Genomic DNA, 27,558 nt, shown 5'->3' with positions numbered 1-27,558 from the left:
AGTATCCAGAATATGTAAATCCATAGAGATAGAAAGAAGATTATAGGCTGCCAGGGGGCAGGGCCGGGGGTTGGAGACAGAGGAGGGAAAGTGATTCGGTACTCACTGTGTTGTGGACCTACAGCTTACCAGGTATGGTTGGTTGTTGTGAGGGATGAAAAAGTTTCAAAACTAGGGAGAGGTGGTAGTTACACAATATTTTGAATGCACTAAATGACTCTGAGTTGTACTTTAAAATAGTTAACTGTATGTTGTGTGAATTTCACCTCAATTTTTAATAAAGGCTCATAGAGTTATGTTTAGCATAACTCCCCTTGAATTTTAAAACATGCAGATATACACGAGAGAAAAATGTTAGATCATACTTCAAGACATTAAAGATGATTATGAATGAGTGATGGGAAATCAGGTAATTTTAATTGTTTCCTCTTCACTTAAATTATTTTTAAAATTTTCCAAAACCGTTAGGAAATTGTTGCATGTAGAATTCTTTAGTATGTGGGAAAGAAATACGATAGTGATATTGACTACCATATTTTTAGGAGCATGAGGAAGATGCTTAAATTGTAGAGTTAAATAAGGATAAAAGAAAACTGTACTGTGTATATAATATGATCCCAAGTATTTAAAATGCACTGCTCATGGTAACAGGCTCTCTGTGGGAGAGAGGAAAATGAGTGGCATTGTCCCTTTCTGCTTTCCAAATTTTCTTAACAAACATTTATCACCACTATAATCAGAAAAGTGATTTTATTTTTAAAATATCTACTACTGGGTAAGCTAGGTGCAAAAAGGTAGAGGTTTGATAAATGTACTTGGTTTGATAAATGTACTTGGTTTGATAAGGAGAATATTTACGCTAGAATCATGGATTTTCACACAGACTATTCCTTGTAGAAAAATTGTAAAGTAGAGAAAATGTACAGAGGGAAACTTAAATCACCAGGCCCTAACCTCTCAGATATGCTTAGTTGTTCTCTGAACAGGATTGGGCTTGGGCTGTTTAGAAACAACAGTCCTTCACTTCCATCATAGCGAGATCATCAGCAGAGTTTGTTGAGCTAATATTAGTCTATTATGTGCCAGGCCAGCTCCATCAGAAGTGTGGCTCTCTCGATGGAGAACAGAGAATCCTGAAAGGATAATGATTGGTCTTTGGTTGCCTGGTAAGCTTTCTCACTTCACATGGTATCAGCAATTTAGTCATCTGAACTTCCTCTGGGGACTCAGCCCTTTCCCCGTCTTAGTCCACATGGTTTGGGTGGGACTGACTCCAGCCTACCCAAAGGAAACTGACCTAGGCTTGAGTCAATTAGTGGGTTCAATTCCTAGGGTCATAATGATTTGTTAATTTAGGCCAATAAAGGTCAAGTGCAGGACTTTTGTTAAAAACATGGAGAAGAGACATGGACTCTATCACTCTGAGCATTTGTAACTTAAAAAGAGTTGTTAAAATCCCCTAGGAAGGAAGCTGTGCTGATGAACGGGTTGCTACATGGATTTGGTAGATGGTGTCCATGCTTTCTGCTCATCTTGTGCATCCCTCTGCTATGGCCCTTCCCGTATTGTGCTCTGCTCACTGATGCTTCTCTCTCCTCCACAAGACAGAAAGCTCTCTAAGGGAAGGAGACACATCTCCACTATGTTTGGTCATGGCACAGAGAAGGGCCCAAATACACATCTGCTGAAGAAATCCTGATGGACTTAGCAACATGGAAATGAGGCATGGTGGTTCCATCACTGGGGACTCAGGTTTCTGGGGCTCCAATACCTCTACTGGCTGATACCACAGCCCACAGTCTCCACTTTGTACCCTTGGGTTCCTGCTCTAGGCTGGAACAAGTGGTCCACCCTGAGTCATCCACTGTGGGTTCCGATGTGGTCACTGCATGATTCCCACACAACCACCCAGAGGACATCTTCAGGCAGGAGTGGGGGAGGGAAGCTTTCATAGAAAGCCATCTCTGATGAAGCACCACACAACCACAGGGGGACTTGAGGTCACTGATCCCATCTGTACCTCCTTCCTCTCCTCGGGGATAAAAGAAGCAAGGAGGAAGCACCAGTCTCTCTGACCTGGGCAGCTTTCCTGGAAAGATGCAGCCTCTCCTGCTCCTGCTGGCATTTTTACTGTCCCCTGGGACAGAGGCAGGTGAGTGACCATCCCCTCCCCCCAAACACAGTGGGCACAGATCTCCTGCCCCTTCTGCACATCCCTGATCCATCCATCCACCAGCAACATTCTGAATCCCAGCTCCCGTCCCACCTCAGAATCCCAAGTATGACGCTGGGTAAGCTACCAGCAGGAATGGCAGGGCAGAAGGCAGTTCTCAAGAAGAGCCAGTGGGTGCTATTCCCTCCCTAGGCCCTATATTTGCCATCTGGAAAGTGGAAGTTGACTGGAAGTGCATGGCAGAGAGAAGAAAACTGGAAAAGAGAAAATAATCAATTCCCCTGCAGAGGGCAGAGTGGGCCTGGCTTCCAGGTCTGGGATGAACAGATGCTCCCCTCAGCGTCAGCTTAGGAGAGAAGTCTGGAGCTCTGCAGACCCCGGAGTTGGTGGGACCACTGTCCCCAGAGGACTGCTGATTCCTTGCTCAGTCCCAAGGCCCCTCAGTCCCTTCTCCAGCTCTGCTTTTCTTCCCAGGCCTTTAGCAGCTCCCTTCTTTCCAGGATGCAGCCACTGTTTGCGGACCTGAACTTCTCTGCTTTCCAGAATCCCACAAGCACTGGCCCTACAAACTCTCCTTCAGGCCCATCGGGGGCCATTCCTTCATGCAGCCAACAAACAGCTTTGGGCCCCCACTATGCGTCGGGCCATGGGAAACAGGCTACGACAACATCTAGGTCCCTAAACCTCAGTCCTGGCCACTGGAAACAGCGTCATCCCAGACATCACAGGACAACAGGGCCTTAGAAAGGCTCCTGAAACAAAGCAAAGTCAGGAGAGGAATTCACAGGAGCCTCTAGGATTTTGCTGTCCCTAAGACGCATATGCTCACCTCCAATTATCTGTGGAGGACAGATTCACAGGCCAAGCCTGTCCTCTTCCTTTTTCTAGAGGGAAAGCCCCTCTCAACTCCAGGCCATCTCGGGCTCCCAGATGCCCAGCAGTCCTGCCGTCAAGGTGACGCATGCATGGTGGACTCGCTGGGAACGCACAAGTAGCTAAGACTTTTCCTTCAGGGGAGATCATCGGGGGACATGAGGCCAGGCCCCACTCTCGACCCTACATGGCATTTGTTCAATTTCTGGTTGAAGAGAAAAATCACAGGTGTGGCGGTGTCCTCGTGCAACAGGACTTTATTCTGACGGCTGCTCACTGCTGGGGAAGGTGAGGGGACAAAGATATATAACACAGCCTGAGGCCCCAACAGGGACCCCATCATCTACCCAGGGGCTGCTGCCCAGGGGAGCTCCCCCGGCTCATGGTAACTCAAGGCCATGAGAGCTCATGAGAGGAACCATCTGAGAGCACGACTGGGTGATGGAAAGTGAGAATAGGACAGGCAAGCTTTGGGGTCAGAGGGTCAGAGGTGAGAGCTAGTGGCCCAGTTGAGAAGAGAGACCACACTGGTCAAATGAAGCAGCTGTGGAGGATGAAACCATTCACTAGGGTCAAAAGGCAAACTCAGAGTCCTTTCACAATATTACCTGAGGGCTGAGAAAGCTCCCAGAATCCCCTCTCGGAGTCACCCACTGCCCAATACTCCTGTTGTTTTGATTTCTCCTTCCTGAAGCCCTGCCCTGCCCCAGCTGTCACCTGCCCTTCATGGTTCCTGGGCTGGATCTCCTGTGACTCCATGCCCCCCACACCCCTCACCCTGCTTTCTGTGTAGCTCAATCAACGTGACCCTGGGGGCCCACAACATCCAGAAGCAGGAGAGGACCCAGCAGGTCATCTCTGTGAAGGAAGCCATCCCCCACCCAGACTATAAACGTAAGAAGTTCTCCAATGACATCATGTTGCTAAAGGTAAGGGAACCTCCCTGCTACTCTTGCGGTCCTGGGTCCAGATTGTTTCCCCTCCCACTGGGACCTGTCCCTTCCCTCCTTCCCATCCCGGCCACCTGACTAATCCCTGTGGCTCAGGGGAGAGGGAAGTCAGTGCAGCCCCATCACGGTGTCCAGGCCCAGGAGGCCAGTGGTTGAGCTGGACTTTCTTGCCTCTGTCATCAGCTGGAGAGAAAGGCTACTCAGACTGCAGCTGTGAGGCCCCTCAGCCTGCCCTGGGGCACAGCCCAGGTAAGGCCTGGAGAGGTGTGCAGTGTGGCTGGCTGGGGGAGAGTCACCCGAAATCGCAGAGCATCAGTCACTCTGCAAGAGGTGGAGCTGACCGTGCAGCAGGACCGCGTGTGCAAATCCTACTTATGCAATTACAACCGTACCACTCAGCTTTGTGTGGGGGACCCGAAGGAAAAGAAGTCTTCTTTTAAGGTAAGACTGGGCATCTACCCAGCTTGGCTCTGGGGAGAGGGGTGTTTTGGGACTTTCAAACCCAAGCAGTGGGAACTCCTTCACCCCTTAGACTCTGATCTTTCTCCTGGGAAGACAAGGGGGAAAAGCCAGAGTGGGGAGTCACAGGCCTTCTGGGAGCCTACCAGGGGCCTGAGATGCATCCAAACATGGTGCTCCATTCGGAAGATGAATTGGCAACACTCTGCCCCACACCGGGCACAGGTGTTAGGAAAGTGCTCCCTGGGTGTGCAGCAGTCAAACAAGGTGGCTCCTCAGAGCTGGCTCCCATTTTGATTAAATGGCTCACCCTCCATGCTGAGTGTCAGCCCCACCTGCCTGCTTCCATGTCCTTAAATGGTAGACCAAATAACAGTCCCACAGTGCCCTCATGGGGAGAGGATCCAGGACCTGGGGGAGGAGAGGGAGGCCCCCCTTGAGTGAAATGAAGCTGGGACAATGTCCAGGGTCAGAACTGGGCAGCTGAGGGGCCCACAGGGGCCTGCCCCGCTCTCTGATCTCCCACATGGAGGCCAGGCCACGCAGCCTTCACTGAGAAGGCACTTGGGATTCAGGTGGGCAAGACCAGGGCAAGCACGGACTCAATCCTCCCCACTCTCTGTCCACAGGGGGACTCCGGGGGCCCTCTTGTGTGTAACAACTTGATCCAGGGCCTTGTCTCCTATGGAAGATGCGACGGGACTCCTCCACGGGCCTTCACCAAAGTCTCAAGCTTTCTTCCCTGGATAAAGAAAACCTTGAAGGCCACATGGCAGAGTGGCTAAGTTCGTGCACTCCACTGAGGTGGCCCAGGGTTTTGCCCGTTTACATCCTAGGCGCGGACATGGCACTGCTCAACAGGCCATGCTGAGGCAGCATCCCACATGCCACAACTAGAAGGATCCACAACTAAGAATATACAACTATGTACCGGGAGGCTTTGGAGAGAAAAAACAGGAAAAAACTAAAATCTTTAAAAAAAAAAAAGAAAAGAAAACCATTAAAAGCCTCTAACTGTAGGAACCAGCCCACCTTCTCTGGAGCTGATCCAGAATGACACCATAACTAAATAAATGTCTCTAAGCTGAGCGGGAAGGGCTGGTTTCTCGTTTATTCATTGACCCTCATTCACAGGCACTAACTGCTTAGAAGGCCAATGGCACAAATCTGCTGTTATCTGGTTCCTCCTCTTCCACCTCCCACCATCATCTCCCCCAAACCTCATGCAAGGCTGTTCCCCAGCTCCTTGTGACCCACACCTATCTCTGGATCTACACTTCTGCCAGGGCTGTAGCTGAGCACCATCAGGACAAAACATGAACCTCTCTGGTCCTGGGGCTCAGGGTGAACTTCTTACCTCCTTCCCTGTGTTATATGGCAGACAGGAAGGGGGATGACACGATGGGTTCTGGACACCAAGGAGGCAAGCATGGGGCTGCAGCTCAGTGGCATAGCCACACACACTGGGGAGGGGAGAGGCTGCCTGAGCGGGACATTTCTCTCCCACAGCCAGGGAACTGACGCGGAGTCAGGGTGGGTCTCTGGAGAAGCTCCTCGTTCTCACCCAGCCTGAGTTTCCTCCCTACCCTCCTGTGACCTTGGGGCCCAGCTTGCCCTCCAGTCTCCTGGCTGCCCCTTCTTCTCCATCCCTGCTTTCCACTGGGAGTTCTCAGAGTCCACCAACTCCTGTCCCCTCCACACAAGCCTGATCTGAGTTGGCCCCATCCATATAGCCCTCCTTCTTAGGACACCCAGAGCTGCGTGTGGTTCCAGCAGGGCCTCTCCCCTGAGATGCCAGGCTAGCTCACGCCATGGCAGAGAGTGCCACAAGGAATCAGGCTCATGCTGGCAAAAGGCGGGACCCATGGAGAACACAGCAGGCAGGCTGTCTCTCCAGAACCCCAGCCCCATCTCTCACCTGGCAAGGCCAGCTCAATCCCTCACATTCAGCCCAGTGACTCCTCAAGTACTCAGGGTGCATTGGCCACTTGGTCATTCAGTGGCCTGAGTACATTTCAGCCTGTCACTCTTAGTCATTCCTGGACTCTAGGCTAAGACCCCTTACTGGACGCCTAGGGCTGTCTTAGCCTTTTGAGTTAGCCCTACCCTCTCTGCAGTAGGACTGGAAAGCACCATTTTTCCATCAATAAACAAACACACCCTGATTGAGCTCCTAAGGGCCTGGCACTGGGGATCCACAGTGGACCTAATACAGACTCTGTCATCAGAACCCGAGGGACACTGACAATGTGAGTTTCACCCAAATCATGTAACTCTCTCTGCCTCCTCACATGAGTGCACATGGCCTAGATCTCGTGGGAAATCCACAGGAATAAAGTACTTGCATTCTGTTCCTATTGCTGGTCACAGTCCGTGTGAGCGTGAGCACATGTGACTCTAGAACAGCAAGGCGTGGGATTTGGAAATGACATTAGTCATTTAGTTTCTCTGGGTGAAGTCACCAAATTCTGTCCACTGGAGCATTGTCTTCACCTAGAGGAGAGGGCAGCCCGTAGGGAGGGAGAGGGGCAGTGAGGGCAGCCTTACCTTCATTTGCCTCAAAAGTGGGAGGTAGGAACGTCATTGCACAGATTCAGATGGTAGGAAAAACTGTATTACGTATTTGCTTGCAGGCAACTAGAGTCAGATTCTAAACACCCATCCAACTGGACTGGCTGGAAACATGATCCCTGTGGTTACTGTACCTCCTGCCTGCGCAGAATCAAACCAGTTTCAGGGAGATTCACACACTCTGGAAAACTGGAGAAAGGCCTCTCCTCTTTAGACCATCACTGTTACTGCTGCATCCATAGTTTCCAGACCACCCAGATTTTTTTACTTTAGGAGGGTTTTGGCTGGAGGCCGCACATAGAGTACTGGATCCTTTGCTGAATGAGGATCTCCCTGAGTTGGGCTCAGCTCAGGAAATACTCCCAGCAGTCATCTCTCCAAGGGCTTGCCACTCATCTGGGTCACGACCTGGGAGCTGAGCATATGTCCCAGCTCTGAGCTACTGCTCCAAACACACACAGCACTACCCTCTCTCCACAAGGGGAACGTACTCTGGGATCATGTATCCCTCACAGGCATGGCCTTTCTCATCATATTGTGCACAAAGCAGGTACCAACATCATCTCTTCATGACTGCGGACACTTTCAAAAGGGGAGAGCAATGAGGACACGCAGCTTCTGATCTGGAGCCAAAAAAATATCTCTGTATCTAAGACATACTAAGAACCTGGATCCTTGATGGAAAAATACAAAAGAGAAAATGCCAAAAGCAAAGCAAAAATAATATTTAAAAAAGTAGCCCAGCCACGTGCATATTGAGTTTAGATATCACATGTACTTGGGGAAATGGTTCTGTGGTTAAAACATGTTGAGAACCCCTGGTCTAGGTCTTCCTCCTCCTGTGAGAGATGAGGGAGGGACACAGTCCCAGGAGGGGGCAGTGGCCGACTGAAGGGACGACAGAGTTAGAACAGAGCCTGGACTGAGCCCAGGCACCCTGACAGCCAGGCCAGCAAGAGCCCTGACATGTGGTCTAACCCCCGCCCCGTGATGACTTCCTGGCATCCCTGAACAAGAGCTGAGCTTCTGCTCACACACCTCCCTGGAGAGAAAACCTCTGGGCTGCTGTGCAGCCATTCTGTGACAAGGATTCCAAGGCCTCCCTTGGTGAGCTGAAGTCTGCTCAGGGGCACATTTGGATGGGCGTGGGTAAGCACCCTAATCCTGCTGATTCCTTCAAATCTCCTTTATCTGTGGAAGTATTCTCTACCTCACTCCTGCCTTTGAGGAAATGATCCTTCTGTTGCTCAACATGTTTGTAACTAAAATTTAAGAATAAAAATAAACAAAATATCTCTACAATGACCTCAAGGAGATGCTTCTACTCACCAAACGTCACCCACATCACCCCTTCTTCCATCCAGACCCACAAGAAGAGCTGGGTCCCAGGATGGCAGGGAGAGAACCGCCAAGCCAGCTCCTGGTAGAGAGAGGCCCAAAGGAAAGTGAGATCTTGCTAATTTCTTTCGTGAACGTGTCTCGGGATGGTTCTGCCTTCCTGCCCACCACCGTACTTCTGCTGGTTCCCCCTTTGTGGACTTACAGAACTCACAGGGTTGATTTCCTGTCTTGGTATTCCACACAACACTGCTTTTGTCCAACAAACACATTTCACCATAAAAGAAGTGCAGCCACTGGTTCCTTTTCGTCATAGGACTATTGCTAGATGACATTCCTCATCCACAGATTCAGGAAGCTCAGTGAAGCTTGGGGAGAACAAAGGAAACCACATGTAAGCATAAAATATTCAAACTGGTAGAAACCAAAGATAGGGGCCCCCCCAGCAGTGCAGTGGTTCAGTTTGTGCACTCCGCTTCGGTGGCCCTGAGTTTGCTGGTTTGGATCCCAGACGTGGACCTACACACTGCTCATGAAGCCATGCTGTGACAGGCACCCCATAAACAAAAAAACGTGGAAGAGGATGGACATAGATGTCAAGTCAGGCCCAATCTTCTTCAGAAAAAAAAGATGAAAACAAAAGGCTGAAAGTAGACAGAGAGGAAAGTAGTATGCTTTACTGTATAGAAACAACAATAAGATTAACAATAAGCTCTCATCAGAAATGATGGAAGTCAGAAGACAGTGAGATGACATTTCTAAATGTTTGGAAAGAAAAAAGAGATAGGCAACCTCTTTCTGGAACTCTATGTTCAGTGAACATATTGTTGAAAAATTAAGGGAAAGCAAAGACATTTTCAGAAAAATAAGGCTATGAGAATTTGTTGCCATCAGACCTGCATTGCAAGAAAGACTAAAAGCAGTTCCTCAGGCTGAAGCGAAATGATCCCCATTGTAGGAAGGAAGGAAAAAGAATAAAAAAAGTGTAAATGTGACCAAATATAAAAGACTTTATATAAATTTGTTTCAATGGTTAATGACTATTTAAGGCAAAAATGGTTTAGGATTTATGCAATATAGTAGCAAAATGTATAACAAAAATAACTCAAAGGGTGGGAGGGAGGATATATGGAAATATTTTATTGAAATGTTCTTATATGAAGTGGTATAATATTAATTCAAAGCAGACTGTGACATGTGAAGGAGGAATATTGCAATCCTACAGTACTCACTAAAATACTATATAGAGATCTAACCAAAAGCCGATAAAGAAAGCAAAAAGAGATACAACAAAGGAAGGCAGGAAAAGCAGGACACAGAAACAAACAATTAATCACACAAATAGGAATCAAATAGCAATATGGTATTCTACAACCTACCCCTATCAGTAGTTGCATGAAATGTAAGCAGATTAAACACTCCAATTAAAGAGCAGAGACTGTCAGTCTGGATTAAAAATGCAAGACCAATTTTGTGCTGTGTACAGGAGACACTCCAATATAAAGACATGGATAGGATGAGAGCAAAATGATGGAAGGGAAAATAAAGACATATCCTGCCACACCAATCCAAAGAAAACAGCCTTGCTCATGGAGCGTGCTCTTTAACTTCAGAACTTCAGCCACCTGAGATGAAATAGAGTGTCTTGGTAGAATTATTATTTCCATTTTTTCCATATTTTATTTCCATTTCTCTTAATATGATTGAGATAAGACTTCATTATGTTTTAATTATATTTTACTGTGAACTGTCTTGTCTTTTGCCCATTCTTCTAACAAGTGTTGGTCTTTTGCTTCTGAATTTTCAGAGTTCTTTATATATTAGATAGATTAGCTCTTTAAGTGTGATATGTATTGCAATAGTTTTTTTCTTTCCAAGTTCGCTGTCTGTATTTTGATTTTGCTTACATGCTTTTTGGCATACAAATTAAAAAAGTTTTTTATTTATATATTGAAGTTTATTTATCAATCTTTTCTTTTAATGTTTCTGGATTTAGAGTCATTTCTAGAAAGGCCTTCCTTTTTTTAAGTTATAAAGGAATTTACCCATGTTTATTTCTAGTGCATGAATGGTGTTATTTTGTATATTTGAAGATCTTATCTATTTGGAGTTTACTCTGGTGGTTTACATGAAATGTGACTCCAACTTAATCTCTTAACAAATCACTGTCTAGTTGTTCCAGTGTCATTTATTAAAAAGTCCATCATTTCCCCAATGATCTGAAATCCTACCTTATGAAAAACTACATTTCCATATGTACTGGGGAATGTTTCTGGATTTCTTTTTCTGTTTGATTCATCTCTCTGTTCATGAGTCAGGGCCGCACTGTTTTCAGTAAAGAAGTTTTATAAGATTTTTTAATATCTGACAGTGTTAATCCTCTCCATTACTAGTCTTTTTCCTTTTTGTCACAATTTTCCTAGCTAATCTTGCTTGTTTATTTTCCAGATAAATTTGGAAATTGTCTAGAACTTGTGAAAAATTGATATTTTTATAGGAATCACATTAAATGTATATATTACTTTGGGGAGAAATTATACATTTTTGGTGTAGATCCATCCTATCTGAGAACTAAGACTATCTTTCTATTTCTCAAGTCTATTTTTGTGGTTTTAGGACTATTTAAAAGTTTTCCTCGAATAGATTTTTCACAATTCTGGTTAAGCTTTTCCTGGCATCTTGGGTTTTTTGTTGCTTCTATAATAGATTTTCTTTATACTTATATCTTCAAACTGATGGCTGTTTGTATATGTGAAAGCTATGGATTTCCTCCTAATTTTAAACCAATCTCAAACTTACAGAGAAATTGCAAGTACAATACAAAGAATTTCTATTTTCTTGAGCAGTGAGAGGGCAAAGTTACTGACATGGTGCTCTGTCACTTCCCAAATACTTTGGAGTGTAATTCCTACAAACAAGGACACTCGTACATAACCACATTCCAGCCACCAAACCCAGGAAACTAACATTCATATCATCAATATCAACTAATCTTTAGACATCTAATCATTAGCTTTACTATGTTTACTTATTAGATTAATCCTCACAGAGATTTATATAACAAATCTCCCACATTCCCATCTTCCCCTATGTGGGTCCCCTTCTTCCTCCATGTAGGCTCTGGCATTCCACATCAGCAGCCCCTTTAAGCCAAAGCCCACCGCACCCTAAGCAGCCTGATCTGACAAATGGCACCAGCCTGCCCCCCTGAAGAGGTCTCTGTCTCCCCACTTGAGCTCCAATACCACCTACTAGGACAACCCCTTGTGTGAACACCCTGCTCACCCAACTTGGGCATCCACTCCCTGCACTTGGCTGCCATCCTCGCCTCACATGTATTCTGACACCCCAAGCCATGCAGCCCAGTGCCGGGTGTCTGAGGTAATGTGGGGTGAGGAGGCTGTCTACACAGAGGCAGGCCTGGTGTGAGCATTTGCCCCACGCCACACAGGCAAGGCTTGGACACCTCACTCTGGTTCACCGTGGTTCCCATTCCAGAGTCACCACTGACATTGTGCCTTGTTTCTTTAACTAAAGTTCTACCGCTTTTTAAGAGAATTGGGATCATCATGTTTAAAACCAACAGTATTTTCAATTCCATGACTCTCTATTCTTTTCCATTATGGGGAGATAATCAAGATAACTCTTGTAGAGAATGGTACTGGGATATCAGAAATGTAGTTCTCTGGGTAGTGGTGTGAGAATACTGCTTGGGCTCCCTTGCATCTGTTCCCACTTCACATGGTATCAGTAATTCATTGAGGAGAATAACTTTGGGGAGAACCAACAATCTTCCATTCTTAGGACACAGGATTTGGAGTAAGCAGACTCCAGCCAATCAAAGGCTGTGACCTGGGCTTAGACACATCAGAGCCTCTGACCAACTCTACAGGCACCTAGAGCAGCGTGACAGATTGTGTTTTGATGGGATGGCCTCTGTATATCTCCCATCCCACAGCCTCTTCTTACAGGACTGCAACAGCCCTCCCACTCACAGGTGGGTTTGTGACCTTTTTTGTTAAATGGGGCTGAGGGGGGCTTTAGATGCCACGAACCAGTGAAATAGGGTAGAAGTGATACATTATGACTTCAAATCTAGGTAATAAAAAGAACACAGCTTCTGCCTGCTGGCTCTCTTTTTGGGAGATGCTCACTCTGGGAAGCCCACCATCATGATGTGAGGAAGACCCTACAAACCCATGTGCAGAGACTACTTGAGAGGCCCTCACGGAGAGGAAGGGATGTGCCGAGCAGACAGCCAGCACCAACCACTGGGCACGTGTGAGCGAGCCTTCAGGTGATTCTGGCCTCCAGGCACCAAGCCTCTGCTAACACCAAGGGGAGCAGAGGGTACCCATCCACACTAAACCCAGAGCAAAACGCAGATTTGTGGACAAAATCACTTTGGTTGTTGTTTTAAATCACTCAGTTCTTTAGGAATGGAACAAGCCCTCTTCAGCCATGGCCACACCTTCTGTCCATCCATCTAACCATCATGCTCACCACCCTTGTCTGATCCCTGATGGTTTTGTCTCCTCCACTAGAAGCAAGGTATCTCATATCAATACCCCCAAGTCTCACAGAGAACGGAGCCTCCACAAATAATCATCCTCAATAATGAGCTCCAAAGAGAGCCGAGGAAATGAAGATAGTGTTGGATCTATCATCACAAGACTCAGGTTGCTGGGGCTCAGGGACCTGCTACTGGCTGATCAACATCTTCAACCACGCCACATGTACCCGGCAGTTCCTGCTTTCTGTGAGTATGGTCAGCACTGACACAAGAGCTACGAGTGCTTGTGTGGTGACTGATAAGCTCTTGTTCCACTCAGGCCCGAGGACTTGATCAGATGGCAGTGTGAGGCATTCAGAGGGTTATGCGATAACGGCCACAAAACTGAGGAGACCGTTGGAGTTAGACGACAAAGAGGAAGCATCAGCAGCTGTGACCTGGGCAGCCTTCCTGGGGACATGTGGCCACTGCCACTCATGGTGGCATTTCTTCTGTCCCACAGGGGAGAGTCAGGTGAGTGACTGTCCCCACTAACATAGGCCCAGCTTCATCCCTCACTGGCTCAGCCCTGCTCAGACTCTGCACTCAGACACATCCTAGTGCTGGTCCATCCAAGAACTATCTGAACTCCAGGTCTAAACTCCCTCAAACACCAGCAAATCTGACGCATAATGAAAACTCAGCAGGAATGGCAGGGCAGAACGCTTTTCTCCAGGAGGGCCAGTGGGTGCTGTTCCTCCCAAGGCCCTACCCTTGTCATCTGGAAAGTGGGTTCTTTTACAAAGGCCTCGGGAAGGAGGTTGGAAGCTGGGAATGGGAAATAATTAATTCCCGAGCAAAGGGCAGCTTGGAGAAAGGGGCTGGCTTCTGAAATCAAAGTAGGGCCCAGTAGCTTTCTAACTCAATGTCCTAAAAGATATCCTCCAATTCCATTCCCTTCTCCAAGCTTTGTCACTCCCATGCCGCCCAGGAAAGAAGCTAAGGATCCAGTTGATCCCAGAGCTGGCAGCATCCCAGTTCCCTTAACACTGATGTTCAGCTGGTTCACTCTCAAGTTCTCTCTGGTAAGTTTTCAGTCAATGGGCACAGCAGCTTTGGCAGGTTCCGTCTTGCCTGCTTCTCAGAACCCCACCAGGACTATCCCAACCTACACTCCTCAGAGGCTAACTGGGAGCCATTCTTTGGAGAAGACAAGACATTTACTGGGCACCTATGACCTGTCAGGCTCAAGCAGATTCAGAGCAAACACAGCGCAGCTTCTTGAGCTCATGTTCCGAATATTACAGACCAGCAGCCAGTGAGGTCAGGATAAGAAGAGGGAGGAGAGGACTCAGAGAACGTCAGGGAAAGGATTTTTCAGGATTCAGCAGGCCTTCGTCATTTGTTCCAAACACCATTCCTGTCTGCCACACAGGAGTCTACAGCAGGAATTAAGGACGAAGGCTGCTCTTCTCTTTGACAGAGAGAGAATTTGAGTCTGGAGGGTCACTAGGCAAGCCTGGGTTTCAATGCCAGGAACTTGCAGGGCCCCCTTCTTGGTTGCTTCTGGCTGCAACAGACCCCACTGTCTGCCACTCCAGCTCCTTCCCGTCATGCTCTCCTTTGTCCTCAGTTCCCTGCTCCAGCCTGTGACTCCATGAGCACGGCAAGCAGGGTAGAATTCTTCTTTCAGGGAAAATCATCCGGGGCCATGAGGCCAATCCTTATTCTTGTCACTATCTGGTATTTCTTCTGATCCAGACTCCAGAGAAAAGAAAAAGCTGTGAGAGTTTCCTCATGTGTGAGGACTTTGTGCTGACAGCAGCCGCTGGCTGCTGAGGAAGGTGAGGAACAGCATGTGGCCCCACCCTTCTGGTGACACTTCATAGAGAACTGCCTTCTCAGGAGCTGCAGAGCTGGGCCACCTAGTAACACAGAAGAGCCCTTCAGAGGACAAGTAAGCTTTGGAGAGAGAGGGACAGGTCTGTGCAAGCGGCCTGTTGAAGAGACGGGCTGGTCAAAGGTGGCATCGGGAGGAGGCTGAGGTCATGCTCCATGCCCAGAGTGCACAGGGGAGAAATTCAAGGTTTTGCTTAGAGAAAGGCAAGCTCTGCACCTGACTGAGCACCCGGAATCTGCTCCAGGAACTGCCAGGTAGCTTGGAATGCCAAGAAGCAGAGGACAGGGGGATGCTCAGCCCCAGGGCCCCACTGCTGTAATTCCCTGGTACTCCAGTCCTGCCATGTCCCAGTCTATTCTGCCTCCTTCATGGCTCCTGGGGTGCATCTCCTGTGACTGCACATCCCATTCTGCTCTGTGCAGCTTAACCCACTTCTCCCTGAGGCTCCACAACATCCAGGAGCAGGAAAGGTTCCATCACGTCATCCCTGTGAGAGGAGCCATCCCCCACCCAGACTACAAGCCTAGGAATTTCTCAAAGGACATTGCGTTACTAAGGGTAGGGCACATTGCTCCCCTGGTTCTTGCACACTTTAATCCTGAGGTTTTGCATCCCCCACAACCTCACTCCTGTCCCTCCTTCCCAGTATGACCCTTTCACTTGTCTCAGGGCTGTGGAGAGGGCAACTCCATGACTGTCCCTGGAGTCTTTGTGAATTACTCTTCTCTGTCTTCAGCTTGAAGAGGATGGCCAACCTGACTGACTCTGTGAGCCCCCTCAGGCTGCCCAGGAGGAGAGAGCTGGCAAAGTCAGGGACGGTGTGCAGTGTGGCTGACTGGGAGCACCTTGGTGGGAGCACTCTCTTCGCCATAAAACTGTGGGAAGTAGAGCTTGATATCCAAAGGGATGAGCAACGCATCTCTCACTACAAAGACCATTACAACAGCGTCACCCAGATATGTGTGGGGGACCCAACAAAGAGTAAGACTCTTTTTAAGGTGAGATCTCCAGCACTGTCCACACCCAGCCTGGGGTACAGCCAAGCTTGAGGAGATCTGGGGCAGAGGGAACTAGCTATATCCTTGTGTACTCAGCCTTGTCACCAACTCAGTCTGTGGTCCTGTCACCCTGCAGGGATAGGAGACTCTACCAAAGCCACTTATAGGCAAATTCTTCCTAGGGGAGGAGAAGAAGGGAAGTGTCAGAGCCAGGCTGGGGGTCCAGAACTGAGGAAGGTCACAAAGGCTGTCGTGACCCACATCTCACTCCCAGCCCCCAAACAGAGACTGCTTAACCTCAGGGCATAAGGGAGAGGAGGAGCAGGAGAAGGCCCAGCCCAGCCCCTCCTCCCCTGCCCACAGGGGGAGGCTAGTGGCTCCCTTGTGTGAAACATGGTGGCTCAGGACATTGTCTCCTTTGGAAAAAAGAATGGCAAAAATTCACCTGTCTACACCGGGACCTCGAGCTTTCTACCCCATGGAAAAAGTGCCTCCAGGATTGATCCATCCATCTTCTCTGGGACAGAAGCCAGCAATGCACTGGGTAGAGGAGGATGGAGGGGAGGCTGCCAGGGACTTAATAACCTTCCATCTTTAGAGTGGAAATCATTAATTCTTTCTTTATTCACCAAAATGTCCTAGAGCCTATAGCGTATTGAGCAAATTTTTCAACAATCTCTACATCTTGTATGTAAGAATGGATTCAGAAAAGTAAACTCATTTTCAAAATATCCACCTTAGAGAAGGCTAAAGTAGAAAGAAGTCGTCTGCTGAATGTTTGCCATTGATCACTGTGCTTCGACTATGGGAAAATGTTTACTGGGTACAAAAGTAATGCATGTTTATCACAGAAAGACAGGTAAAGGCAGAACAGACAAATAAGAATATGAAAATTCCCAAGAACTTCACCACCCCGAGATCATCATCATTAGTGCTTAGGCAGGTTCCCTTCCCCTCTTTTGCCAAGCCCCTCTCCCTCCCCTACATGGTGTTTGTTCAGTGTCTGCTTTGAGAACAAAAAGAAGAGGTGTGGTGGTGTCCTCGTGTGAGAGGACATTGTTCTGATGGCTGCTCACTGCCGGGTAAGGTGAGGGGCACAGACAACTGACACCTCCTGAGACCCCTACAGGGACCTCAGTCCAGGGGCTGCAACCCAGGTGAGCTCCCCCAGCTCCTGGTAACTCAAGGCCATGAGAGGAGCCATCTGAGAGCATGACTGGTGACAGAAAGTGAGAAATAGGACAGGGAAACTTTGGGGTCAGAGTGTCTGATGTGAAAGCAAGTGACTCAGTTGAGAAGAGAGACCACATTGGCCAACTAAAGCAGCTGGGAAAGCTGAAAGCAATCATTAGGGTGAAAAGGGAAACTCAGAGTATTTTCAAAATGTGACTTGAGGGCTAGAGAAAGCATCCAGGTGACCTACCCTCAATGTCATTGAGAAGCACAGGGGACAGACTCACTCAGTGCCCAGTCCTCCTCTTGTTTTGATTTCCACTAGCTGCAGCCCTGCCCTCCCCCATGTCATCTGCCCTTCATGATTCCAGGGCTGGATCTCTTTTGATTCCATGCACCCCACCACCTCACTCTATTTTTTTTGTAGAGTAATCAATGTCTCCCTTGGGGCCTATAACATCCAGAAGCAGGGGAAGACCCAGCAGGTCATGACTGTGAGACAAGCCATCCGCCACCCAGACTATAATCCTAAGAACCTCTCCTATGACATCATGTTACTAAAGATAAGGGAACCTCCCTGCTGCTCTTGCTGTCCTGGGTCCAGATTTCTTCCCCTCCCACTGGAACCTCTCTCTTCCTTCCTTCCCATCCCTGCCACCTGACTAGTCCCAGTGGTTCAGGGGAGAGGGAAGTCTTATTTAATATACTTTGAGACACAACTACTTCTGGTGAAGAGTCTGATTTAACTCACCACGAGGGAACAGTCTCCAGTTTTGGTAACAAAATCAGCTGCGGAAATTGTGAAAACTCTCATGGTTTTAAGTGACGAAACACACTCAAATGATAAACAACTTCTTTGGGAAAAAATTACATTCTACCATCTTTGATTTTCTATACTTCTAAAACTTCATAGACATTATTTAATAGGTACTTCACAACTCAACAGGTTAACACACATTTGATTAATAAATCACTACAACATTGTTGAACATACCTTTGGATTCCAAATCAGGGGTAGGGGGTAGGCATCAGTCATCAGAGGCAGGAGAACAGTGATGTCCCCTGTAAGCAACAACCATGTCTGGGACAGGGAATGAAAATGAGAAGACACGTGACATGTTCCACCGTTTGGGCAATGACTGATCCAGCAGATGCAAAAGCAGCAAAACATTATAACCACTTTGAGATAAGACTTCAGAAGTCTTCTGATATCTATATTAAATTATATAAGAACAAAGAACAATAATTTAAACTGTCAAGCTGATTGCCCATATTGTTAGTAGCATGATGCCTTGAGACTTCTCCTATCCAAAACCTGACAGCCCTCCAGCTCCTGTGCGCAGAGAACTCTGAGAGCAACCATGCCAGTTTCCTCACCAGCGACAGGGAGCCTTGGGGGCAGAATCTTTGCCTCCATCGTGTTCTTCACTGTCGCACAAGATTACCTGTGCCAGGTGGGACAAGAGTGACCATAGAAACTCAGAATGAGAGGCAAAGCTTTGTTTCTCCCCTTTCAGTCTCTATCTGCATGTCTGAAACTACTTTACCACTGGAGTCTTTTAAAACTTTGAAATATCAAGAAGTTGAGGACAACATTAGCTTTATTGGGGCAACCTGGCACCACAGAGTGAACTCACATGCATTACTCAGTCAAACCCTCCTCTCAAACTCTCCTACTCTGTCATTGCCTTCTCTTCCAAGCACTCTCAACAGCCTTCCATCAGCACATCATCCCCAATCCCTGCTCTCACCCCCACCTCAACAGTTTGCTGTTGCCGAAAACTACCAAGAAGCTGATGGAAGACTTGACTCTTGGCTGGGGTGCTTTAGGAGAGACCAGTGCTGGTACTTTGACATTTACACCAAAAATAAAAGTAAAAACTCTTGGGCCATAAAAAAATATAGCTGTGCAAAAAGTAGGATTGCATAGATGCATGCTATTTTAGGAAGTAGACAGTTGCCTAATTTCAAATTCAAGGCATCGTGGGGTCATATTCATGTTCTTGGAGGATCCCACTCAGGGAAAGGGGACACCATGTCTGGCTAATGCCAAAGCCCACCAAAGCTCCTTCTCCATTCAAACTGTCCAGTACTTTCTAAGTGAACGTAGTCATGTGATCAACACCCTAAGAATGTGGTTTTTGCAAAACCGTCACCACACAAACCCCTCTTTCTAAAGGGAAGAGTGATCTGATGAAGTCTCTAATCTTGGGAATCTATAGAACTGGGAGGAAATTGGTGGTCACTGAGCTGGCTCCTTCTTGCTTCACCTCTACGATTGAAAAGCCTGGAAGAAAAAAGCACGTACAACTTCAGACCTGATCAGCCTGTGAAAGAAGATGCTGCTGCTTCTGTTCTTAATGGCCAATCTCCTACCCTCCAGGGCTGGAGGAGTTAAGTGCCCCTGTAGATCCTCAGAGGCCTGGTTTATTCCATCAGATGCTTCCACAGTGTCCCAATGAGGCTTTCCTTGTGATCCTTCCTTCCCTCGGTCCATTCCCAGAAATTTGCTGATCCCCAGATCTGTCGCTAGATATGCAGTGTGGAGAAATTACACAAAAGAAATCCACTCCCAAAGAGACCTGGTGGGTCTTCTCACTTCCAAGGTTCAAATTCTTGTCAGCTTGAAAATGAATTAGTATTAGGATAGCACATGATTTTGGTGGAAGGGAAAGCTGGAATAAGCGCTATAATTCCCATTCTCCAAAGCAATGAGTGGTTATCTATCCTGCAGCTATTGCCTGGATCAAGCATAGAAGACCCAGCTACTATTCAGTTTGCTAAGTGTGACCTTCACCGTGTCCCCATTCTGCATAGCAACTCCGCTCTACCAGAGGAGATATCCAGAACCTAATTGAGCCATCCGAGTGTTGCCTTACCAGTGCTCCCACGACCCTAGTGGAGTCTGGCTCCCACCCAGCCACTCCAGCCTATTTCCCCACCTCACTCTGAATTCCCATCCTTTGTATGCTGCCCTCTGTTTGCCTGAGAAAGATAAACTGTGCTGGAGTTCAGATTTCATTAAAATCACTCCTCTCCAGCTGCGACCAAAGCAGATTTGAGGACTGGACATTCATGTACCTGACAAGCATTTCTGGGGTATGTACTATGTGCCTGACTCAGGATGGGGGAGAAAGAAGCAAGAGAATTCAGCTCCATGAGCACAAAATGTTCAGGTCAGACTAGACCCATCCTGGAAGTAAGCAGGACACAGAAGTCTGAGAAGCTCAGGGTGAAAGAAGCAACCAGGGTCAGAGGGAGACAGTAATTTCCAGGTCTTCTAGGAGAGTCTCCTTAACAAGTGTATGAAGTGTGTTTGCTCATATAACAAGTATATGAAGGGCTGAGCTTCTCATCTCTTGGTGCAAACTGAGAACTAGGCCAGGAAACAAGCCATGCTGCAAGCCTGCCAGCTGCCCTCTAAAGCCTGCAGCCCCCTCTCATTGTGTTGGGTCTCTGAGGACACTACAACCACTCCAGCCTCGGATCATCCCATGGGTTTAGGCCACCAGCCAATGTCCGTTCCCTTTTTTCCATGAACACAGAGATTCAGGGCAATTTTCTCTTTCAGGGAAGATCAGATGGGGCAGGGGCCAGAAGGCATTGCCAGCCCCACATGGCATCTGTCCTTTCCTACAATGACAAAGAAAGCTGGAGCAGATGAAGGAGGGGTCCTAGTATGAGACAAGTTCATACTGAGAGCAGCTAACTGTAATGGAAGATGAGGATTACAAATGGATCCTTGTCTTCCTGGGAACCCTGGTACCACACCGCGGCCCATAACTGAGGAAGGTCCCTGAGTACACAGAGCCAATGACTAATCAGAGGAGCAATCTGATCTGCTCAGACCAGGACACAGTGACTGTGGGATTCAGGGGTGGAACGTGTGGAGCGAGACCTGGGTGACAGGCTGCTGAAGAACGAGGCTGGGTCCCTGCCACAGAGCACAGACGGGTGACACTGTCCACTTTCTCTTCTTCCCTATCTGATTCAGCTACAGGTGTGCCTTAGGCTGGAACTTCAACCTGCCTTTCAGAGACTGAGTTCTAGCTCCTGTGGCTGACCCAATCCATCTTTTCTTTAGAGAAAAAGAAGTGTCATCCTGGGGCCTCACAATATCAGAAAAGTGAAAAACAGCCAGCAGGTCATTCCTGTGTTCAAACCTTCCCTCATAAGGAATATAACGATAATCCAAAGGTCAACAATATCATGCTACTGAAGGTACCATCTTGCTGACTTTCAGGTGAAACTGCACAGGTCACAAAAGAGCAGGCAGCTCATTCAGGGTCTCAATCCCCTCCGTTCTTCCAACATGACTGTTCTATTGGGTCAATGTAATAGAAGGGAGCTTGGGAGACTCCAGGCAGGGGGTAGAGGCAATCTCACCCCTGGTTCTGAGTCCAGCAGGGGGCAGGACCTGACTTGCCGTCTCTCACATTTCTGACCAGCTGCAAAAAAAGGCTCAACTCAACCCAGCTGTGAAGACCATCGCCCTGCCACAGAGCCAGGACTGGCTGAGGCCACGGCAGGTGTTCAGTGTGGCAGGCTAGGGAAAATTTGCAAGTGGCAGAAAGGCAAACACACTCTGGGAGGTGGATGTAGAAGTGCAGAATGAGCAGAAGTGCAGAATGAGCAGAAGTGCAAGGACCGCTTCAAAAACTACAACTAGTCCATCCAGCTGTGCGTGCGGAACCCTAAGGACAAGAAGGCCGGGGCAAGTGTAAGGAGACAAGGATCTTCTCACCCTTGCCCCAGGGACACAGTGATGCTGGGGTGACATGGCCAGGCCTTCTCCCACCTAACAACCAGTGGTTGACCTGAGTCCAGTCTTGGGTGGAGGCTTGCTGTTCCCAGCATGTGGAACCCAGGCATCTCCCTCCAGCCAATGTCTTCACCTGTGTCAATGGCACAACAAGAGCAGGGCCTGGGACCAGGTTGAGCATGAGAGAGGACACAGCCAGGACACAGGCTCATGGAGTGAGTAGGTCACAGAGGATCCACCTACCCCGCTGACACACAGAATCGAGGTGAATGGTAATCAATCAGCTACTAGACATCTGAACAGCTGGGCCCTGAGAGAGGGGCAGGAGAGCAACAGGGAGAAAACGACGCTGCGAAGGGGGAGCCAGAGGGCTCTGACTGAGACTTCTCCCTTCTCTGTGCACAGGGGACTCCAGGGGCCCCTCATGTGTAACAACATGGCCCACTGTGTAATCTCCTTTGGAAAAAACAAGGGGAAATCTCCATTTGTCTTCATCACCATCTCAAGCTATCTGCCCTCAATAAAAAGAACAATACTTCAGGTTGCAGGGCCCAGACTCAGGTGCCCCCAGGATTGATCTGGACAGGATTGGACAGAACAGGATTGATCTTCTCTGGGGTCAAGGCCAGAATTGCCCTGGGCAGTGTGGGCTGGAGGGGAGGCTGCTAGGGACTTCATAAACTTCCATCTCTAGAATGGAAATCGTTGATTCCTCCTTTATTCACCAAAATAGCCTATAGCCTATAGCCTACTGGGTAAATTTTTCTTATATTTTTCAGCAATGTCTAAATCTTCTCTATAAGAATGGATTCAGAAAAGTAAACTCATTTTTAAAATATCCAGCTTAAAGAAGGCTAGACTGGAAAGAATTGGTCTGCTGAATGGTTGCCACTGATGCATGTGCTTTGACTACAGGAAAATGTTTACTGGGTAGAAAAGCAATACATGTTCATCACAGAAAGACAGGGAAAGGCAGACATAGCAATAAGAACATTAAAATTCCGAGAATGCCACCACCTAGAGGTCATCATCATTAATGCTTAAGCAGGTTGCCTTTCCCTCTTTTTTTATGTCTTCATAAGATGCTGTTGCTTTAACAGAACTGGGATGGGGCTGTTTAGAACTCCTAATGCCTTCCTTTCCATTGCTCTGTCATCAGTCATCACACTGGTGAGAGTGTTGGGATAATCTGTTTGCAAATGTTTATGACTGTTGGGCCCATGGACGTGATAGCCATGGTTCACTGGACCCTGGGCAGAGAACACTTAGTGGATAGTAATTATTAGGATGACCAGTATCCAAGTCCCCATCACTTGGCAACAGTAACCAGCCTTCCTTTAGGAGAACCCTCTCCCCACAAAACAGGCACTAGAATTTGTGTGGAGCAGTCCCCACCTCAGGCCCAGGGGTCCTATACGACCCAAGAATGAACCAATCAGGCCACTCAACTCCAATGGACCTGCTGATGGTTTGCTTTGGTCCAATGAATATCAGGTCCAGGTCTTTTGTTCAAAATTTTGAGATAAGAGAAACTCTCTTGATCACAGAATATTTAGATTTAAAGAGTGAATTCTGAGTATTCCAAAATACGAGGCTGGAATGGTGGTCAGAGAAGAAGTGGGGTTACCATTTGGGGTGTTTGAGTGTGTCCAGCTCTACATACCCCTAAGGCAAGTCCAGTCTCTATCTCCCGCCACCAAGTGGAGGCCCCACCACAGACCTTACCAGCCCGCACGTTAACCACAGATTCTCAGTCTACTCCAGCTGACCGATGTCTTCTCAATGGCAGGAGCCATCTTGCCCGTCTCCCTGGAGCTAGCTTGCTAAATAATTATTCATGAGTTTATCAGGATGGAAAAAGAGCCAATGGCTGGAAAATGGAGACATTCTAGATTTAGTCACTGAGGGGCTTCTGGGGTCCAGCTCCCCTGCTGGCTTTATCACAGGCTTTGCTTTCTTGTTTGTTCTTCTTGCTTTCACCTTGTGATTCAGTACCCAGAGTGCAAGTGTGGTGACAGTGCTACTGTCACCTAACCCAAGCCTAAGAACTTTGACAAACCACTTTCCCCAATAATACAGAAAAACCAGGGGCACAGCCCTAGGAGTTCTGTGAGGCCCTGAGCCACACCCCTGCCTTCCACTCGGGGACCGTGTGTCTGGAAGGAAGAAACACCAGCAGCTCTGACCTGAGCAGAACTTCAGGAAAGATGCAGCGACTCCTGCTCGGCTTGGCCTTTCTTCTGCCCCTCAAGGCTGGGACAGGTGAGTGACCATCCCCATTCCAGAGGCTCCAGCCCATCTCACAAGACCCTTTGTAGACCTGACCCTTCTGCCCAGCACATTCAGGGATTTTCCTCAATTTCAGCCCGAGAACTTTCTAGACCCCAGCTCCCATCCCAGGCCAAGACTAACAAACCCAATGCTACATAGACACTTAACAAGGATGGCCAGAAGGGAGGATGTCCACTGAAATAGTTCGTGCGTGAGCCTCTCTCTTATCACCTGGAAAGCGGGTTCTTCATAGCAAGGCATTCAGCAGAGGGTGTGATGCTACAAAAGACAAGTAATTAAAATCCCTCCCTTCAACTCAGGAAAGGGCAGCTCAGACAAACCGACTACAGTGGTAGGACCTGTCCCTGGGCCCAGCTCAAGAACCAGTTTCATTTCTCGGTGCTGTCACCCCCTCATCCCTGCCCAGGACGGGAGTCCAGGGTGCAGTAGATCTCAGAAGGGGGTGGAAGACTGCACCCAGGGCCCGTTCGGTGATTTACTTCTGTCACAGCCCTGGGCAGCCATTTACAGCCACACTTTTCACTTCCTTCCCAAGCCCTTGGCTGTTACACAAAGTTCTTCCTGCATGCCATTGGCCTTCAATCCTACCAGCACAAAGCCCACCAAACCTCAGTTTAAAACTAAGCGAAGGCCATTCATTCACGCAGGCAAAAAAGGTTCACTGAGATCCTAGGATGGGTTACGCCCTAAGACACGAGCATTTTATAAAATCAAACTCCATAAGCTCACAGACAGATTATGAGATATGGGCACCAGGTGGGACATTAGCAGAGGCTCAGAGGGGTTGGGAGACTCACTGAGACAGAAGGCATCAGGGGAGCCCTGTCCACGATCCCCTGGGCTCCACCATCGTGAAGACAGCTCTTATCTCCTCCATGCAAGGGCAGAAGTAGGACGGGGACAACAAGCACTGTCCTCCCTTTTCTCACAGGGGGTTCTGAGGCTTGGCATTCAGAAAAGGTTATTCTGCTGCAAGGGGAACCTGGGAGGACTCTGCCCCAGTGTCTGCAGGGCACTATAGACCCCACCCTCAATCACCACCTTCCAGAGCCTTCCCTCCTGACCACAGCCACTCCCAGAAAGCACATCTTCCAGTCTTTTCTTTCAGAGGACATCATCAGAGGACATGAGGCCAGGCCCCATTCCTACCACTATATGGCTTTGGCTCACTTTGTGGAGGAGGAGAATGAAGGCAGGTGTGGCAGTGTCCTCCTGAGAAAGGACTTTGTTTTGATGGCTGCTCACTCCTGGGGAAGGTGAGGGGCCACAGACAATTGACACTCCTGAGACCCCTACAGGGACCGCTGTCCTCTGCCCAGGGCCTGAAGCCCAGGGAGCTCCCACGGCTCCTGGTAACTCAAGGCCATGAGAGCTCATGAGAGGAGCCATCTGAGACCAGGACTGGTCCATGGAAATTGAGAAACAGGACAGATAAGCTTTGGAGTCAGAGGGTCAGATGTGAGAGCAAGTGGCTCAGTTGAGAAGAGAGACCACACTGGTCAACTAAAGCAGCTGTGGAGCATGAAAGCATGCCTTAGATCAAAAGGCAAACTCAGAGTATTTTCACAATATTGCCCGAAAGCAAGACAAGCTTCCAAGTGTCCTTCCCTGAGGGTTTTTCAGAAGCACAGGGGACAGTCACTCAGCACCCAGAGCTCCTGTTGTCTCGATTGTCCCTTGCTGCAGTCCTGCCCTGCCCTGGTTGTCACCCGCCCTTCATGGCTCCAGGGCTGGATCTCCTGTGACTCCATGCCCCTCCTGTCCCCACTCTACTTTCTGTGCAGCTCAATCAACGTGACCCTGGGGGCCCACAACATTCAGGAGCAGGAGAGGACCCAACAGGTCATGCCTGTGAGAGAAGCTGTCCACCACCTACACCATAATCCTAACAACCTCTTCAATGACATCATGTTATTAAAGGTAAGGGAATCTCCCTACTGTTCATGCTGTCCTGGGTCCTGATTTCTTCCCCTCCCACTGGGACCTGTCCCTTCCTTCCTTCCCATCACGGCCACCTGACTAGTCCCAGTGGCTCAGGGGAGAGAGAACTCAGTGCAGCCCCATTGCGCTGTCCAGGCCACAGGGCAGTGGCTGAGCTGGACTTTCTTGCCTCTTCCCATCAGCTGGAGAGAGAGAGGCTAAGCTGACTGCAGCTGTGGGGCCCTTCAGCCCGCCCAGGGGCAAGACCCAGGTGAGGCCTGGACAGGTGTGCAGCGTGGCCGGCTTGGGGAAAGTCTCAATGGGCATTTTAGCAACCACTCTGCAGGAAGTGAAGCTGACCGTGTGGAAGGATGAGGTGTGTGATTCCTGCCTCCTTGGCTATTACAACGGGGCCACGCAGATTTGTGTAGGGGAAGCAAAGAAGATTAAGACTGGCTCTGAGGTAATGTTTCCAGCATCTACCTAGACAGACCCGGGGAGAGAATAAATGGGGAGCTCTAGGGGATGGGAGTGGCCATATCTTCATGCCTCAGCCAGACAGGTGGGCTGCCTGGGTCCATTAATCCCATCTTTAGTTTTTTCCCTAGAGTAGATCAGGGGTGAAAGCTGAGGAAGGATCAGTCATCCCACAGCAGAGTTTTCACCAAAATTTCCCTGAGGATTGGAGAGAAAGCCTTGGCCTGGGTGGAGCTGCTTATAACAGTCAGAGCCAGGCTGGAGCCCTGGGATGAGGGAGGTGACAAGGCTGATCTCACATGTGGCCCCCTGAGACATCACTGACCCTAGGGGTGATGAGAAGGGCAGGACCACGAGGATTCAAGCTCAGTCTTTCCTCTCTGCTTCCAGGGGGACTCTGGGGGCCCCCTTGTCTGTGAAAATGTGCTCCAGGGCATTTCCTCCTATGGATAAGAGAGTGACACCCCTCCAGGAGTCTTCATGAAGGTGTCACCCTACTTGCCCTGGATAAAGAGAATAATGAAGTGCTGCTCATAGCAGGCGTTGTGCGGACCTTCCTCTGTGCCTGACCATCTTTCCTGGGGCAGAGACAGGACTCCAATGGGGCGGGCAGTGGGATTGCATGGCTGTAATAAATGGATCTCTAGCGAGCATGACTGAAGTCTCACTGACTCACTGAGCCACTTTCAACACGCAGCAGCATGCTCCAGGCAGCCCTCTGCTGTCAGTTGTGGGCTGTCCATTCCTCCTTTCTCTTCCAGTCCTGCTTCCCCATAAACCCCATGCTGAATAGTTTGTCAGTCACAACTCTGTGGTGCTGAGCCCTGTGCAAGGGCTGAGTCTGAATTCTGCCCATTATAAAAGGACAAACTTCTTCCCCAAAATATGTTCCTTCTTGGGACATAGAAAATTCTCTAAGCCAACCACCATCGCCAATGCCCCAAGTCAGCAGAAAGAGGAGCAGGGCAGTGGAAGGGGAATAACTCCAAGGACCCAGGAGGCCAGGGGCCAGGGCCTGGACACTGAGCTTCCTATTTCCAGGGCCTCTCTCTGCTGTGGGGGCAGCTTCTCCCACAGCCCGGACTAGCTGTAGCTTTCGACGCTCAGATGCTCCCTAGTTGGCCTCTAGCCTCACTCTCATCCCATTTCCTGCCCTACAACATGCCCAGCACTGAGCTCA

General features: G+C 48.6%; 2 protein-coding genes across 2 annotated transcripts; both read left to right on the top strand.

Annotated features, from left to right (window-relative positions):
* Positions 1-2,055: 2,055 nt before the first annotated feature.
* Positions 2,056-5,309, top strand: LOC124236447 (granzyme H-like). Its single transcript, XM_046655457.1, has 5 exons — positions 2,056-2,152; positions 3,187-3,334; positions 3,840-3,975; positions 4,180-4,437; positions 5,085-5,309. The coding sequence occupies exons 1-5, from the start codon at positions 2,098-2,100 to the stop codon at positions 5,238-5,240; spliced, it is 753 nt and encodes a 250-aa protein (XP_046511413.1). The 5' UTR covers positions 2,056-2,097; the 3' UTR covers positions 5,241-5,309.
* An 18,587-nt stretch (positions 5,310-23,896) lies between these two features.
* On the top strand, positions 23,897-26,831 carry LOC124236446 (granzyme H-like). The gene is made up of 5 exons (XM_046655456.1): positions 23,897-23,951; positions 25,090-25,237; positions 25,766-25,920; positions 26,105-26,364; positions 26,769-26,831. The coding sequence occupies exons 1-5, from the start codon at positions 23,897-23,899 to the stop codon at positions 26,829-26,831; spliced, it is 681 nt and encodes a 226-aa protein (XP_046511412.1).
* The last annotated feature ends 727 nt before the right edge of the window (positions 26,832-27,558 follow it).

The sequence above is a fragment of the Equus quagga genome, chromosome 2 (assembly GCF_021613505.1).
Source record: "Equus quagga isolate Etosha38 chromosome 2, UCLA_HA_Equagga_1.0, whole genome shotgun sequence".
Classification (NCBI taxonomy): domain Eukaryota; kingdom Metazoa; phylum Chordata; class Mammalia; order Perissodactyla; family Equidae; genus Equus; species Equus quagga.
Note: the sequence above shows the minus strand (reverse complement) of the source record. Positions and strands in the feature narration are given on the sequence as shown.

What these genes read in the sequence shown, in the direction of transcription:
- LOC124236446 (XM_046655456.1), top strand. Translation starts at nt 23,897, where the DNA reads ATGCAGCGACTCCTGCTCGGCTTGGCCTTTCTTCTGCCCCTCAAGGCT. An exon ending in GCTGCTCACTCCTGGGGAAG is followed by an intron (nt 25,238 to 25,765) that starts GTGAGGGGCCAC and finishes CTTTCTGTGCAG; the next exon opens with CTCAATCAACGTGACCCTGG. An exon ending in AGATTAAGACTGGCTCTGAG is followed by an intron (nt 26,365 to 26,768) that starts GTAATGTTTCCA and finishes CTCTGCTTCCAG; the next exon opens with GGGGACTCTGGGGGCCCCCT.
- LOC124236447 (XM_046655457.1), top strand. Translation starts at nt 2,098, where the DNA reads ATGCAGCCTCTCCTGCTCCTGCTGGCATTTTTACTGTCCCCTGGGACA. An exon ending in GTCCCCTGGGACAGAGGCAG is followed by an intron (nt 2,153 to 3,186) that starts GTGAGTGACCAT and finishes CTTTTCCTTCAG; the next exon opens with GGGAGATCATCGGGGGACAT. An exon ending in AAAAGAAGTCTTCTTTTAAG is followed by an intron (nt 4,438 to 5,084) that starts GTAAGACTGGGC and finishes CTCTGTCCACAG; the next exon opens with GGGGACTCCGGGGGCCCTCT.